At 45.0% G+C, this 17,997-nt stretch overlaps 1 protein-coding gene across 2 annotated transcripts; it reads left to right on the forward strand.

The window, feature by feature from the left end:
- Window positions 1–1,524: 1,524 nt before the first annotated feature.
- LOC308172321 (uncharacterized protein C17orf114) lies at window positions 1,525–17,876 on the forward strand. 2 transcript variants are annotated; one of them, XM_080547227.1, is made up of 3 exons: window positions 1,525–1,767; window positions 15,097–15,198; window positions 15,609–17,876. In XM_080547227.1, exons 2-3 carry the CDS (start codon window positions 15,111–15,113, stop codon window positions 15,776–15,778), a joined length of 258 nt encoding a protein of 85 aa, XP_080403353.1. In that variant the 5' UTR covers window positions 1,525–1,767; window positions 15,097–15,110; the 3' UTR covers window positions 15,779–17,876. The 2 variants fall into 2 exon arrangements, with proteins under 2 accessions (XP_080403353.1, XP_080403354.1); XM_080547228.1 differs by having other exon boundaries at window positions 15,612–17,876.
- The last annotated feature ends 121 nt before the right edge of the window (window positions 17,877–17,997 follow it).

Raw genomic sequence — 17,997 nt, forward strand, 5'->3', positions numbered from 1 at the left:
GGAGGGAGAGGAAGAGAGAAGGAAGGAGAGAAGAGAGAAGGAGGGAGAGGAGAGAGAAGGAGAGAGAGGAAGAGAGAAGGAGGGAGAGGAAGAGAGAAGGAGGGAGAGAAGAGAGAAGGAGGGAGAGGAGAGAGAAGGAGAGAGAGGAAGAGAGAAGGAAGGAGAGAAGAGAGAAGGAGGGAGAGGAAGAGAGAAGGAGGGAGAGGAGAGAGAAGGAGAGAGAGGAAGAGAGAAGGAGAGAGAGGAAGAGAGAAGGAGGGAGAGGAAGAGAGAAGGAGGGAGAGGAAGAGAGAAGGAAGGAGAGAAGAGAGAAGGAGGGAGAGGAGAGAGAAGGAGAGAGAGGAAGAGAGAAGGAGAGAGAGGAAGAGAGAAGGAGGGAGAGGAAGAGAGAAGGAGGGAGAGGAAGAGAGAAGGAAGGAGAGAAGAGAGAAGGAGGGAGAGGAGAGAGAAGGAGAGAGAGGAAGAGAGAAGGAGAGAGAGGAAGAGAGAAGGAGGGAGAGGAAGAGAGAAGGAGGGAGAGGAAGAGAGAAGGAAGGAGAGAAGAGAGAAGGAGGGAGAGGAGAGAGAAGGAGAGAGAGGAAGAGAGAAGGAAGGAGAGAAGAGAGAAGGAGGGAGAGAAGAGAGAAGGAGGGAGAGGAGAGAGAAGGAGAGAGAGGAGAGAGAAGGAAGGAGAGAAGAGAGAAGGAGGGAGAGGAGAGAGAAGGAGAGAGAGGAAGAGAGAAGGAGAGAGAGGAAGAGAGAAGGAGGGAGAGGAAGAGAGAAGGAGGGAGAGGAGAGAGAAGGAGGGAGAGGAAGAGAGAAGGAGGGAGAGGAAGAGAGAAGGAAGGAGAGGAGAGAGAAGGAGGGAGAGGAGAGAGAAGGAGAGAGAGGAAGAGAGAAGGAGAGAGAGGAAGAGAAGGAGGGAGAGGAAGAGAGAAGGAGGGAGAGGAAGAGAGAAGGAGGGAGAGGAAGAGAGAAGGAGGGAGAGGAAGAGAGAAGGAGGGAGAGGAGAGAGAAGGAGGGAGAGGAGAGAGAAGGAGGGAGAGGAGAGAGAAGGAGGGAGAGGAAGAGAGAAGGAGAGAGAGGAAGAGAGAAGGAGAGAGAGGAAGAGAGAAGGAGGGAGAGGAAGAGAGAAGGAGGGAGAGGAGAGAGAAGGAGGGAGAGGAAGAGAGAAGGAGGGAGAGGAAGAGAGAAGGAGGGAGATAGAGAGAGAAGGAGAGAGAGGAAGAGAGAAGGAGAGAGAGGAAGAGAGAAGGAGGGAGAGGAAGAGAGAAGGAGGGAGAGGAGAGAGAAGGAGAGAGAGGAAGAGAGAAGGAGAGAGAGGAAGAGAGAAGGAGGGAGAGGAAGAGAGAAGGAGGGAGAGGAGAGAGAAGGAGGGAGAGGAAGAGAGTGGGAGGGAGAGGAAGAGAGAAGGAGGGAGAGGAAGAGAGAAGGAGGGAGATAGAGAGAGAAGGAGGGAGATAGAGAGTGGGAGGGGTGACTGCTGGCTGTCACACTCCAGGGATTAGCTATTTAAAGTTCAGTCCCTCCATGCGCCCTAGCAGCCTTTCCATGTTCATGTAAACACACGGAAGACTCGCACGGACTCCTGTCAAATCCTATATAATAGATATATTTAGCGCTTTTCGTGATAGTTAACAACAGTGAACTCATTTGATGTTTGAAAGTCGACGAGGCAAAGCTGCAAATGGTGAAATCACACTATTGAAATTGGACCAAATAGTCTCCAGACGAACAGAACTTTTGCGCATTCTTCATCCTGATCCATTTGCCAGGTCGCTGTCTCAGGTAGGCAATGAGTTGAGTTTAAAGACGTTGAACTGTTTCTTTCTCTAGGTTACATTTACATTTAAGCAATGTCAACATCGTTATTATGTTAAGTTGATATATCAAAACTGTGATGACTTCCAAGAAATACATGAATGGCATGAAAATATTAGCATATAAAATCAAAATCATATTCTTAAAAGTGCAGCTTGCCTCGGGGAGGGCTGAGGGCTGAGGGCTGCGTGTCGGAGTGAGAGGATCCCTGAGAGGCGCAGGAGAGCTGCTGGAGGGTGGGGTGACGTTTAGAACGGATCGATTATACTGGTGCGACTGTCTGTTAGGCTGCATACTTAACAACAGCATAATTAACAACAGCATAACAACAACAACAGAGGGGTCTCCCCGACACTTTTGGGGGGATGAACAGCTGGAGGGATGGGGCCGGAGATGTGACTCAAATTCATAGACGGAGCTATATGTATGAATATATATGATAGGAAAGGGACGTGCCGTCCATATAAGCAGAGTAAGCAGTGCTTACCCAACGAAAAAATAAAAAGGACCGTGAAAATATTAAAATAAAAGTGCATGTAACAGTTTGTTTGTTTTCATTAAAAGAGTCGTATTTTAGGTCCCAGGGCAGCAGGAGTCATTCATTTTGACGTTGCATTTTTAGCGCCACCTGCAGGAGTAAGCACTTCCTACTCTGCCTGCATTGCGTTACATTATAAGCACTTCTCTCTCTGCTTTCCCTCGCGTACATTCGAATGCGTGAAAATGTCTTTTTTTTTTTTTTTTTCGATGCCTCAGCCCGCTGTTTAATGTGGCCAGGGTAAGCATGCTTATAGCCAATCAGTAGTTCTTTCATTCCGATAAGAGCTACTGATTGGCTCTTATCACTTTCAAGTTCACTTAACATTTCACCTCTCGCCCGGCAGAATAGCTTATGCCAGCTAGCTCAAACGATCTAAATAATAATAATCAATAAGGATAATGTCGTGTATTCTTATTGATTATGAATCAAAGAACAGTTCGTTTAAGACAATTTAATTAGTTACAGGCAGGTTTATACATTACATCTGTTCCCCGTGGATCCTGGGCTGCAAGAGAGCGCTTGTCGTGTCTCTCTCCCCGTTCCCCTCCAGAGGGGAGGGGCCAGCGTGCATGTGTGTCCCTGCCCACCCCCCAAAGGTCCCTGCTGGTCATCTGTGTCCCTGCATGCCCTGGCATGTGTGTGTGTCTAAAACATACCACATATTCATACATAGATCATACATACTACAGAAATATACTACACATCCCCCCTCGGACCACCCAGAGGGTGTTCCGAAACTAAACTACCATAAAACAAAAACAAAAACACAAAACCCCACAAAACATCCCCAAAAAATTTTTTTTTTTTTTTTTTTCTTTTTTAAAAATAAAATTAAAAATTAAAAAATAAACAACAACAGACAGAAAAACTACACCAACACACAACACAAGAAGCACAATAACACAGACCAACCCAGGACCAGTATTAGGAACCAAAGATATCATAAACAAAAATAGAAAACAACCAATAATAAAAAGAATTTTGAAAATAACAATCACAATTAAACTAAACACAGTTTATCATGCACAAATCAATACAGAAACTTCCAACGACCGATGTTTTCTTTGTCCTTGAAGCGTCGGGGTCAGAGGTTACTAGCACTTGTACCCAGTTGGAGAACAGCCTTTACCGCTGTCTCAGATTGATAACACTTCCATAGTCAGGAGCTTTCCATTTTCGTTGCGCTAGGAACAGAACCTCTCTCCTAGCTTTGTATAACCACCACATCACTTCTCAACTGACCTCAATCACACGATATAGAAACAAACAAACACTACACAAATAATGACATTCAGTTATCATAACACATAATTCACCAACAGTAAGCATAGGACAAAGGGAATGCATTAATGCATAGATCTTCACCTCAGGTGAGGACTAGTCTTCTGAAAAGTTCATTAACGTGGACTGAGTGACTGATTTTCCAAAAACAGTCAATGAGGCCCTGCCTCCTAAGAAAGTCAAAAATCATGTCTGCTATAATAGGTGCGCCTATCTTAGCAAAGTAAGTTTCCCATGCCCCTAAGACCGTTTCCAGCCATGCTATCATCTGCTGTCCATTCCCGTCGTTCCCTTTGATCTGCTGCTTCACTACCCTATTCATAGTCTTTAATCTTTTCCTAACTGGTCGTCGTCCGTCAGTGTCATTGAGGTTAAGGCAGCCGCCTGGTCCCCTCCCACGCTGATCAAGGTCTGGGGAGTCGCCCTCAGCATCATCTGAAGCATGGTGCAGGCACTCGCCAGCATCCCCAGTAGCACAGATGTCCAGGCTTTGGACACCCCCAGGCTGGACCTCCAGACTGTCAACACTCTCTGCTTCGTTGGTTTCTGGTTCATTGGCATCTGGACAGCTTTCCGCTGTCCCCTCGGTTTCAGGCACTGCCGGTAATGTCACTGGCTGTAACACTGGCTGTAACACTGGCATTGCCACTGGCTCTGGCAACACCACAGCATCTCCTCGTAGCTCCTCCTTCTCAGGTTCTCTGGGGACCTCGGCACCTGTTGGCACAACATCCTGCCTACTCTGTACATCCACCCCCCTGTCCACCACCCGTGGCCCTATTGGGGTAGGGATATGCCCAGACACCACTGGTGTACCCACTCTGATGTTGTTTCTCCAACAGACCCCACATTGACCTAAAGCATGGTCAATCTGTCCCATCAAATATGGACTCCAAAACCCATATTTCTTGGTGATCTTGCGTCTTACCTCCCCCCTAGCCACATGTGCTAATCCATGAGCTTCCTGTATTAACATGCCTAATAAATCTGAGGGTGCTACAACCAACCCCTCATGATTCCTCCATAGACCTGTGTCATCCTGACTTGCCCCCCTTGCTAGCCAAACGCTCTTGTCTAACGTAGTTACTCTACTCTGTAACATCAATAAATCCTCAAGTGTGACCATGCCCTGTAATTGCTTTTCATGTGTGACCAGAAGACCTTTACCTGCCTTGTCTGCTCCTGTAATGGCTTTGGCTGCATCCTCTGCAGCCCTGTTACCTTGTGTGACATGTGATGAGTCAGACCTGTGTGTGGCACACTTCACTATAGCTAATTCCTTTGGCTTCATCATGGCTTGTAACAGCTTCATGATCTGTGCGTGATGCTGTATAGGCGTACCATCAGTTCTCTTAAAACCCCGCCCCCTCCATACAGCTCCATTAAAATGACAAACATTATGTGCATAGGCAGAGTCGGTGTACACTGTCACTCTCCGTCCGGTTCCCAAGTTGCATGCTTCTGTGAGGGCAATCAATTCAGCCAACTGAGCCGAGCAAGGCTGAGGAACTGCCTCAGCCTGTTCTACAATAAACTTTGAATTCTGTGCTTTAACTAAGGAATACCCAGCGCACAACGTTTCTCCTACCCCGTAACAAGACCCATCAACCCAATATTCTATATCAGCTCCCTTTAAAGGCAAAGCTTGTAGGTCTGTTCTATGCTTAATCACTCTGGCTGTCGATGGAATCTGAACACCGGATGGCACCGTCACCTGACAGCCGTTAGGTGTGCATTTTACTGTACAGTTCAATTGGCATAGAGCATCTCTCCCTAGCAGCCCTGTTGGCGTGTGTTCTGACACAAGTGTTGACAGAGTTGCTCTCTGTCCCTTGTACTCTAAGTCTACAAGCTCAGTTGTAGGAATCAGCTGTTTAATTCCCTCAAATCCGATTGTCTTCACATATTCTCTAGACATAGGGAGGTGCGTGGCGCCTTCAGGCTTCTGTGTCACCACCAGCTGGCACCTCCCACTCGGATCTTCCGGGCACCCCTATAGGCCAGCTGCTGGGCCTCCGTAAGGGTTCATCACTCCTGGAGCAGGTGTAGTAGGGGGCCAATATCCTCCTCCTTGGCTCCCCCCTGCGGCCCCCTGGGGCCTGTTGCAGCAGGCACAGGCTAGATGTCCATTCTGGTCGCATTGGCATGGGTCTAGCATCTCCTTCCCTGCTGCTGTCCATCCCCCTGGTGGTGGTCCTTGGCCAGGCTGTGTGTACATCTGGTATGGAACCGCTTGCACCCCTGGTGGCCCTTGTGGGTATGGATACCCCCCTTGTGGCCCCTGTGGGTAGGACTGGTAAGTAGCAGGATACCCCCCTTGTGGCCCCTGTGAGTAGGACTGGTAAGTAGCAGTCTGCACTCCAGGTGGCTGTTGCTGTGGGGCTAAAGCCTGCACTCCCTCTATGTTCCTCTCGCTTTCAGTCAATTGCAAATGAGTCAATATTCTGAGGGATTCTTCGTCTCGTGCCTTCTGTATCTCAATGTTCTTTCGATATAACTCAACTTGATGGGCTACGTGGTCTATATAAACAGCTTTGTTCATGTGTCGTAGCCCCACCACTTCTGCTAGCTTATCCTTAACTGGGGTAGGAAGCCCTTCTTGTATTTTTTCCCTGATTATGGATTTTTCTAAGGGGTTATCTTCAGCGTCTTTCCCTGTCACACTTCTCCATTGAGAGTGCATACGGGCAATATAACCCCTGGGATTCTCATCCCCCCCCAGTGGCTTCACAATGATATTGTCTGGGTGAATGTGAGTAGGGTAGATCTCCCTGATTGCTTTCCACAGTTTGCCTCTGTTTGCTGCGAAAAGCTCTGGATCATAAACTGATGTATTGATATATCTATGAAGTCCTGCCTTCATCAATATTTCCTGCATTGTATCCAATCCTGCAATAAAAGCTAAGAGTCTTTTCAGGTCCCCCATCGCGACCTGCGTTCCTATCAGTATCACGTCAACCCCTCGCGTCCACGAATGTCCTCCCTCTTGAAGAACTGGGAGTTTCTCGATCACTTCAGACAAATCTGTATGATGCCACGGATGATATTCCATCTTGTTACCCCGAATCAGCACTGGACAGTTCTTTAATGTATTTGATGACATTCGGTGACAATCTCCCTCTTTCTCCGGGCGTCTTCTCCCACCTTTCCTTTCGGCTGTGGCTATCATCTTCCGGACCTGCGCGTTGTAGCCTCCATCTGCATTGTCGTCATCACTTGAGTCTGCACTGCCATCTTCGCTGTCATCTTCCTCGTCACTCCTGTCGTCCCCTTTTCCCCTTGGCTCCTTCTTCTTCTTCTGGGAATGATCCTCCAGTGCCTTAGCATATGGAGGGGGACTGGAGGCAGGACACTGAGCTATTTTCTGTCCCTCTACCTTAAATAGATCTAAAATAGCTAACTCTAACTTGCGTTTCTCTGATCTAATCTTTCCTCTTTGATGTGCTTTGTGCCCATTGATAAGTATCTCCAATGTTGCAATTAATTGTAAATTAATGCTGCCCTCTTTCGGCCACGGCTGTTCAATGTATGCCCAACGGCTATTCCATTTCGTTGACATTTTGCTAATTTCCCTAACAAGAGGATTCATTTTTTCCACTACAGCCATAGGGGATAACGTAGCCAACATTCCACGATGTTCACTAATATCTTTTAACAGCTTCGTGGAATTCGACCCCATTCTACTTGGCTCAATATGCTGACAATATTCTATATTAGATAAGGTGTACGCTTCTTACAACCCACCTTATTTTGTCTTGTTTGCTAAACAAATGCTAGTCCAATATAACTGTATTAACCATCCCCACAAAAACCCTGCAACTCCAGAATAACAGACTTGCCTCTTGTGTATGTCAGTGCAGTATTAACTTAAATCTAATCTCTGTGTAAGTACTTTATACTTAAATGTGTTTCCTAATTGTTTATGAATGTATCTTAATTACTCATTCAATACTAATTACAGTTCTGGTCAACACAATTATTAAATCACAAAAGCTGGTCACACCTAAGTATTCACTGACCCACAAAAACCCTTTTACTGCTTAATTATCAATACAAACTATTCTGCTATTCTTAATCAAAAACTGTGGAAATGACCTAACTAAAATAAAAGATGTAAATTACAAATATTAATCACAACTTGTAAAGAAATCGACTTGTCATTGGGAAGGAATAAAATGATTAATTATTCATTACAATCTGTAAGGAAATCGACTTGTTATTTGAAAGGAATAAAATGATTAATTATTCATTACAATCTGTAAGGAAATCGACTTGTTATTTGAAAGGAATAAATGATTAGTTAGAATTATTCACTATATCATCATATACATTGATTTAAAACTTATGGAATCAATCAATTGTTTTGGGAAACAGAAAATGAATGATCTGAATAATTAATTCAACTGATAAGTAATTAATTAAATTAATTAAAGTAATTTAATATAGAACAATCATTTAACCATCTATTTATTAATGTATCGGACTGTTTCATCGACCTCAGCTGTATCTCCCTGAGGATTTAGTGTTTTAAAATGTATTGTCGTATTTCGACCAGCAGATGGAGCTGTGCTCCGGCTAACGCGCATCGATTGCGCATGCGCCAACTCTTAGCCAAGGCTATGAATGTTTTAACCGTAACTCTAAACTATTTAAAATACCCCGAGATCAATTCACCATATCTCTTTAACACAACTACTTTTCACGACACAGCAATATCTTTCAATCCAGTTAAACCACTATTTATCTCATTCAAATATTCTACGTTCACGCTTCCCTCACAAAGATGGCCCCTGTGTGTGTCCTTTCTCAAGGACAAAGAAAAATGGCGTCCAAGAATAGACTCTCCGACACACTGCAAATGGCGTCTAAATGCAAATGGCGTCTAAACTCCGCCGACAGTACACTGCAACACCCTCATAAAAATGGCGTCTATCAAATAGACAAAAGAGCCTCACATGTTCTCCACTGCTACAATATAAAACAGACTACCGAGTCCACCCACACTCCAACACATAAACACAACCTCACCGAATTTTACACAAACACACACACGATATTCCAATACCGTACAAACAAACCTTACCATTAAACACTATATTTTACAAAAAACGGGCTTCCAAGTCCGGCTCTCACCACCCAGCGCCTCAAAGATTTATGAAAAGTTTGCATCTATTCCAACAAGATTACCGTTACACAGATTCTTTTGACTATAACTTATCTGAGATTTACAGTTTATTTTAAACACACCAATCGACTAGAGAGAGATTTCTGCAGAAAATCTACCTTCTTTGTTAGATTGAAGTTCGCAAAATACTGTAAATTAAGTTACATTTATCTCCGTCGCTTGCTCGCCATTTACTGTCGTGTATTCTTATTGATTATGAATCAAAGAACAGTTCGTTTAAGACAATTTAATTAGTTACAGGCAGGTTTATACATTACATCTGTTCCCCGTGGATCCTGGGCTGCAAGAGAGCGCTTGTCGTGTCTCTCTCCCCGTTCCCCTCCAGAGGGGAGGGGCCAGCGTGCATGTGTGTCCCTGCCCACCCCCCAAAGGTCCCTGCTGGTCATCTGTGTCCCTGCATGCCCTGGCATGTGTGTGTGTCTAAAACATACCACATATTCATACATAGATCATACATACTACAGAAATATACTACAATAACTTGCTTGATTTTGTGAATATGGACATTGCTGTCAGCGACCTAAAGGGATTTCGTAGATTGGACTGGAAAAACAGAACTACTGGCTAAATGCCGAGAGCTAAGTGCCTGTGTGACAAAGTGTGAAAAGAAAGTGTGTTGTGAGTTTACTATGGAGGATGGAAACGGTGTGTGTCTGTGTTGTGCGTTTGCGATGTTGAAACTGGACTTGTAGATTTCAGCAGGCTGGCTACTTGAAAAGATCTTGGTTCAAAAAAGATTGAACAATGAGCACCCCTGATATAGTCGAAACTGGCAACTGTTTTTTTGTTTTTGGTAATCTGATCACAAAGTGACACTACCGTTTATTAGCGGGTTCTAGGGCATCAAAATTGCATTTCCTTGAAACTGCGTTCACTGATAGCGTGTATGTGTAATTATGTGTATTTCTATATCTTATGCTTACCCAATCTAAAAGCTCACGGCATGTGCCTGGAAAGGACTGACCATCCAGGTACAGACAGTTCATGCTCATGATCCGTAAGAACTCTTTAAGAATCAATTACTAAATATCATTCATTTAAAAAGTCTAAAAATGGATGTACCAATCCCTGATTGCTACTTTACATGTGATGTCCAGTCACAACTTTAAGTCATACATTTTCCGGAGAATGCTTGATGAATAAACGTCCTGTGAGCACGGTGGAAACAGTCCATTTATTGTTTACATGCGCAATTTACATTTACATGCGCAAAAACAGTTTGTGCAGAAACTTCTGGCATTTCTCAGTCCAGCAGTGGTGTCATTATGAGAGAGAGGGAGAGAGAGGGGTGGGGGGGCAGCTGGATTAGCCCGTCTGGCACTTAATTCAACCCTTGCCCCCATGCACGTACTTCATAAAGCCACTTTTTACAACTTGGTAAAACAATGGACATTTTGCCTGGATGGATAATACTTGGTTTGATATAAACACATCTGTGCAACTAAACTCAACTCACACATCGAAGTAAAGAAATGTGCTTAAATGGAGGCGGTGCTGAGCAGAAGGATCTAGATAGGTTAAGAACTGTTTGTAGAGAAGTGGCTCAAAAGAAAGTTCTTTCCATTGCTGTTGTGGGTGTGGGCGAGGGCTCCAATTTGAGTGGGCAGCGGGCACAACTGCGTCAGAGCCTCAGAGCCCATGGCCAGGTCTCTCTGCTGCACATCGAAGTAAAGAAATGTGCTTAAATGGAGGCGGTGCTGAGCAGAAGGATCTAGATAGGTTAAGAACTGTTTGTAGAGAAGTGGCTCAAAAGAAAGTTCTTTCCATTGCTGTTGTGGGTGTGGGCGAGGGCTCCAATTTGAGTGGGCAGCGGGCACAACTGCGTCAGAGCCTCAGAGCCCATGGCCAGGTCTCTCTGCTGGGTCTGGGGCCCAGTGTTAAGGGGCATTACAGGCTCGGTGCCACATGTTCCCATTGCACACTTTGTCTTTCATAAGGTGTTGAAGACTTGGAATGGATAGGTTATTATTTCAATGGAAAACAGCATACGGTGTAGAATTACATCATAGTCTTCCTCGCTGTTCCTCCTTCTATTTGCTGAAAGGTTTATTACAGTATTGCAGAAACAAAGACACACACTCTTGTATGTGTTAACATGACCCACCAGCTCCATTTCAGCATTTGCCTGAAAACACAAACACGCACATACATGTCCCTTGCAAACACGAAAACAATGAAGAGGAGGGTAAGACATCGAATGACTGTTTTGAGTAATACCTTCATATCTGAAGAGGATAAGACATGTGTACATAACTAAGTAGTTGAGTCAAATTGAGCAATCTTTAGTCTCTGAGCTAACGCACTTAGAAAAACAAGCACAGGAAAAAAGGGCCCGGGTCCAGCTTGTGGTGGAGGTGGTCCAGCTCCCCCCCCCCCTCTCTGTGGTGGAGGTGGGTCCAGCTCTCCCCCTCTCTGTGGTGGAGGTGGGTCCAGCTCTCCCCCTCTCTGTGGTGGAGGTGGGTCCAGCTCTCCCCCTCTCTGTGGTGGAGGTGGGTCCAGCTCTCCCCCTCTCTGTGGTGGAGGTGGGTCCAGCTCTCCCCCTCTCTGTGGTGGAGGTGGGTCCAGCTCTCCCCCTCTCTGTGGTGGAGGTGGGCAGCACTCTGTTCTCTTCTCTCTGGACCGGCTGAGTTGTTTTTCTGTTTCTGTTCTGCCGTCTGCTGCCAGACCCCTAGTGCTAGAGGCAGTAATGACCAGGACCCCAAATTCCTCACCGCTGACCTGGCCGTGTGTGTGTCTGTGTGTGTGTGTGTGTGTGTGTGTGTGTGTGTGTCTGTCTGTGTGTGTGTGTGTGTGTGTGTGTGTGTGTGTGTGTGTGTGTGTTTGCATGCATGCATGTGTGAGACAGAAAGTGTGTGAGTGTGCACACTGCACAGTGTGGTTATTAATACACAAAGAATGTAGTATTGCTGTGCAACCAGTGCATTGAAAGCTCTGGAAAAGAAACCTGAACAGCCTGAACAGTAACAGTCTGAACAGTAACAGTCTGAACAGTAACAGTCTGAACAGTAACAGTCTGAACAGTAACAGTCTGAACAGTAACAGTCTGAACAGTAACAGTCTGAACAGTAACAGTGTGAACAGTCTGAACAGTCTGAACAGTCTGAACAGTAACAGTCTGAACAGTAACAGTCTGAACAGTAACAGTCTGAACAGTAACAGTCTGAACAGTAACAGTCTGAACAGTAACAGTCTGAACAGTAACAGTCTGAACAGTAACAGTCTGAACAGTAACAGTGTGAACAGTAACAGTCTGAACAGTCTGAACAGTCTGAACAGTAACAGTCTGAACAGTAACAGTCTGAACAGTAACAGTCTGAACAGTAACAGTCTGAACAGTAACAGCCTGAACAGTCTGAACAGTAACAGTCTGAACAGTAACAGTCTGAACAGTAACAGCCTGAACAGTAACAGTCTGAACAGTAACAGTCTGAACAGTAACAGTCTGAACAGTCTGAACAGTAACAGTCTGAACAGTAACAGTGTGAACAGTAACAGTCTGAACAGTCTGAACAGTAACAGTCTGAACAGTAACAGTCTGAACAGTAACAGTCTGAACAGTAACAGCCTGAACAGTCTGAACAGTAACAGTCTGAACAGTAACAGTCTGAACAGTAACAGCCTGAACAGTCTGAACAGTAACAGTCTGAACAGTAACAGTCTGAACAGTAACAGTCTGAACAGTAACAGTCTGAACAGTAACAGTCTGAACAGTAACAGTCTTGTGCTCTACATGAGCGGCCAGTTTGTTATCTTTCCTCTCCACCACCGCTCTCTTTTCCTCCATCTCCTTTGTACAATAACAAACCAGACATGTCTTTTCTGTGGTCAAAAGCTGTTCAGCATTAATGGTGTACCCATGTAGAGCCATTACAAACAATCTTCACTTCCCTGAGAATTGTCAAAGTGCCTATTGGCTCAATTGATCAGTCTTTATCTCAAAAGCCAATATTTTTGTAGGTGTGTAGATGGGCTTGGTCACTGTAGCCAATACTTCTCATCTCAACTGGATGGTCCCAACTTCAGTATGGGACAGGATTTCCATCACCTGAGAGAGAGAGAGGGGGAGAGAAAAAGAGAGAGAGAGGGGGGGGGGATTCAGGATTTAGGGTTAGGGGAGGTGGAGGTAAAAGAGAGAGAGAGAGAGAGAGAGAGAGAGAGAGAGAGAGAGAGAGAGAGAGAGAGAGAGAGAGAGAGAGAAAGGATCCTGTTTACACAGTTCTCATTTATTTGTATTTATATTTTTTTAAACTGCAATATCTACGCAATTTTTTTTATTTTAAAGTATCTTTATTTACCTGTATATTAAATATATACATATATATCTCTGTTTAATCATTTCTATATTCTAGTCATACATGACATTCTTTTTTTGTTTGTTTTTTATCTTCACACTTGCTTTGGCAATGTAAACGTATGTTTCTCATGCCAATAAATCCCTAAAATTGAAATTGAAATTGAAATTGAGAGAAAGAGAGAATGTGAGGCTGTCACCCAACGTGACCCTTAATGGAGTGGAATGGCTGCCACATTGATGAGTCCCCCGTTGGCCTGATCCCTGGGTGTTAAAGTAGCTCAAAAGTGTGGAGCTCAAGTGTGCAAACGAGAGAGCCGTCACGTCTCTGTGAGATGACCTCATCACCCCTGAGTGTGGAAGACAGCTGCAGGAACACAGACACCAGTACTGTAGCAAACAATGACTGACACCTCAGTCAGAGGAGTGTCAGACACAGATTTCACATCAGGGAAGTCGAGGAGGGCGTGGGACAGGCGCGTGTACGTTGGTCATGGCTCAGTTCGTCAGCGCCGTGGTCTTCGTCCAGCCTAAAAGAGACGTGGAGCTAATTTGAGGGGTGTGTGATGTACAACCTCGTGAGAGGGCTTCATGAGACCATGTGAAGAGGGTAATTACACCCACTGTGCTATCTACAGTCTGTGACAGGGGTCAGCGGGACACAGAACGGCAGCACTCGAGAAATAAATATGACGCTACTCTGAATAGATTCTAGACGACGACTCTCACAACACTGAAATAAAGCTTCGAAACATAAGAGCTCACTAGGGTCACCACCGTTCCATGCTATTCTCTAAAACCAGTGCCAGCAATAGTGATCAATCTTCTAGGCCGACTCTGGACACCACCTGAGGTCATCACCACCACCTGAGGTCACCTTAGGTCATCTTTACACAGACGCAGCAGATGGAAGAGCAGCCGACTGTGAAGGCCAGTGCTGGTCCTGAAACCGGAGATGTAGAAGTTAATAGGTGAACCCACGGCTGACATGACAAACATGTCGCAGGTGCCAGATCAAAGAGCAAGTGGTGCACCCTGGGAGCCAGATGCAGCCCTGGGAAACTAGGCCATCAGTGACAGTGATGAGGATATAAGCAGGAGAAAGGTGAAAGTGTAGCCTCTCTTGCCCCCACAAACAAGCAGCCACACCAGCTTGTCTGTACATGTCTGTCAACTTGGAAGCGATATGCAAATTGTAAACCAGCTTCGATGGTGTGTGATGAGGTTAAGTAAGGCGGATAAAAACCTGCCAGGAGCATAGTAATGCAGAGTTAATGCATTCACCCACTGGCACACGTTCGTTTTTGAAAACAAACATTGGGTCATGAGTGGCTAATACCTAAAGTATAGTGCTCGTGTAGCACGATGAGTCTGCCTGTGCGTCTGTCTTGCACACGGGACCTCTGTGTAATTCCTATCAAGGATTTAATCAGTCAGCCCACTGTGTTGGTGGAGCTCATTGACGTCCACTCATGGATTAGTCAATGGGCGGTGGTTTGCTGCTACCGTGTGGCTGGCTATCATGTGTTGTTGGCAGACAGGCTAATCTCTGTCTTGTTATTGAAGTCTTTGTCCCTCATTGAATGACTGGACTAGCTAATTCCATTATGCGTTGACCGTTTGATGAGATAAGGACCCGTCATCGGCCTTGCCTGTCAGTAAACGTCTGGTCTGCTTGATACGGGCTTGATAAGGCGGTGGGGTAGACTCACACCCTTGGAAAATAAATTGTTTGTCCTTGTTGGGTTATTGTTTTGGCAGTTGTTATAGAGACTAAAATAAACCAATCCATTTTAGACTAAGATGTTTTGGTCAAGGTTTTACAAATTATATTTTTGTACGTTTTTCTTTTGCTCTCTTTCCTCACTCCTCCATTCATCCCACCCTCTCTCTTCTCTCTCTCTCTCTCTCTCTCTCTCTCTCTCTCTCTCTCTCTCTCTCTCTCTCTCTCTCTCTCTCTCTCTCTCTCTCTCTCTCTCTCTCTCTCTCTATCCTCAGGGTTTCATCCAACCATGGGTGTGAAGGTACTCCAGTGCTTTCCCTGGTACAGGCGCTGTAAAGAGCGGTGTAAGCAAGGTAGAGAGTGCCCCCCAGTGACAGGTAAGAACACTGCAGGCTTCAAGTTACATTATGTCAAACTCACTGTGCCTAGGGCTGTGTGTTGTCATGACCATTGACATGTTGCACAAGATTATCAAACATATTGAATAAGACAAGATGCGTTAAACAAGGGAGGGACATGACCTCAAATGTCTTCCTTGAGCTTCACTCAGGTTGTCGAACACAATAATACATTTTCTGTCACATACTCACTCTATCCACCTCGTTTGCATGTATCATTAAGTGCAAGAGCATCAAAACAAAACAAAAAAAGTACATTATGAAACTTTGTCTGTTGGCTCAATGACTCATTCTCTCTGCTTGCCGGCCTATATCCCTTTCCCACCTTCATTTGTCCCCAACACCCTTCCCCCTCTCCTTCCCATCCCTCCATCCCTCCGCTCCTTCAGTAGCCAGAGAAGAGATGAAGCCGCGTCTGTCGTCCACGGTGTCCTACGGCAGTGACGGTGACGGAGCCGCGAGCCTCAGCGGTTCTCAGATCTACTTCTCCACCAAGGCCCGCCTCTCCTTCAGACACCAGCTGGACAGCAACATCAACGCAGTGGACGCCACCTACTAAGGCTCTAGCACCTCTTCCTCGTCATCATCATCATCATCATCATCATCATCTCCATTCTACAACCAGCCCTCCTGCTCCTCCACGTCTCATCAGCCCAGAAGGGTTCTGATCCCCAGACTGGGAAGGAGGAGAGGTTGAATCTAGGGAAAAGACTGAGGTTTCATCCTTTAACTCAGTGTAAATGTGTCTTCCCAAGGCTGGTCCAACTGCCCATCCCGGCAGACTGATTCAATGCTAACATAGAGGCTAGTGGAGTTGTGGCAAGAGTCTACTAATGGAGAAATGTTTACAGCATCATTACCAACAAGTGCATTATTTGTATTTTCTTTGGAGATGGGCTTTCCCCCCCCCCCTCTTTTAGTTGTATGTTTTCTACTTTCCTTTATTTGGTGATAAAATAACTTTTTTGAATAAAACATTTCTGGTTGATATTTACCGGTTTGATGAGAGTAAAACTGAAGGTTACTGGGTTGGTAAAACTGCGAGTCCTTAGATACTGGTGACAGCAAGAGGAAAATGTTGGAAAAATGCTTCTTTACCCTGACGGTAACCTCAGTGCTGTTTTTATTTTTCAGCTTAAAGTCAGCGTGAAAAGGTTAGGTCTAGTTTAATTGTCCACTGGCTGTTGATAAAGACAGCAATGTGTTTTGTGTCTTAGGAAATTGGTTACTGGTCTTCTTTTAATGCCCTACCCTCCTGACTATGTCTGTACTGTCTGTACTGCACCTACCCACTCATCACATCCCTACCCTCCTGTCTGTACTGCACCTACCCACTCATCACATCCCTACCCTCCTGTCTGTACTGCACCTACCCACTCATCACATCCCTACCCTCCTGTCTGTACTGCACCTACCCACTCATCACATCCCTACCCTCCTGTCTGTACTGCACCTACCCACTCATCACATCCCTACCCTCCTGTCTGTACTGCACCTACCCACTCATCACATCCCTACCCTCCTGACTGTACTGCACCTACCCACTCATCACATCCCTACCCTCCTGTCTGTACTGCACCTACCCACTCATCACATCCCTACCCTCCTGTCTGTACTGCACCTACCCACTCATCACATCCCTACCCTCCTGTCTGTACTGCACCTACCCACTCATCACATCCCTACCCTCCTGTCTGTACTGCACCTACCCACTCATCACATCCCTACCCTCCTGTCTGTACTGCACCTACCCACTCATCACATCCCTACCCTCCTGTCTGTACTGCACCTACCCACTCATCACATCCCTACCCTCCTGTCTGTACTGCACCTACCCACTCATCACATCCCTACCCTCCTGTCTGTACTGCACCTACCCACTCATCACATCCCTACCCTCCTGTCTGTACTGCACCTACCCACTCATCACATCCAGACACTCAGCAGCTTCATCATCTTAATGCATCTTTCTACGTATGTCAGAGGTAACTTATTCTGCAAGGCATCAAGATAACAAGCCGCTTTTATCTTTGTTAACTTAACATAACTTCTCTTTGTTAGTATCGGATGGAAGAACATCAATGAGTTGAGCACATAAAGCCTGTAGAGATGTGTAGGTATGAGAAGACATTATGTAGGTATCAGACATTACAGTAGATTTGATGCTCAGCTGAATCCATATCCCACTCCACTTGTATCCTGTTTCTGCCTTTAGTAAAGGAGCAATGCAACTATATATATACATAATATCTCTTCTAATTGCATTTGATATATTTTTGTACAAACTGAACTAGATGTAAACATTAGGAAGTGAGGGAAGAAAATAGAATTGTATGAGTTAGAAAGCGTAAGTTCTACATCTTGGGCTTTTGTTGGAAGTGTATAATAAAGAGTAAAGTATGATGATCCACAATAACTTCTTTAACTGAAATCAAAGAACCCCAAACCCCATTCCTCACTTTGGGTGCTTTCTATTCTTGTTGTCAAAGATATGGATACAATGTACTAACAATGCAACAATAACACAACAAATGAACATCCTAATGTTTTGTGTAGGTTCATTGTGCGGTTTCTTATCAGAGCTAGCTCATCTCAACACATTGAGTTTACACTGAAAGACAGAACAACGCAAGGAATTGAGCAATAATAATAATAAACAGGAGTGTATTCTTTCTTGAATCCACGGTTTCGTTATTTCTTCTTTTTAAAGTTTGCAACATACCACATAAAACACAAGTATTTGCTCAACCATTTTATTACAAAATATTGTGTTTGTTA

The sequence above is a fragment of the Nansenia antarctica genome (assembly GCF_963989245.1).
Source record: "Nansenia antarctica genome assembly, chromosome: 17".
In the NCBI taxonomy this organism is placed as follows: domain Eukaryota; kingdom Metazoa; phylum Chordata; class Actinopteri; order Argentiniformes; family Microstomatidae; genus Nansenia; species Nansenia antarctica.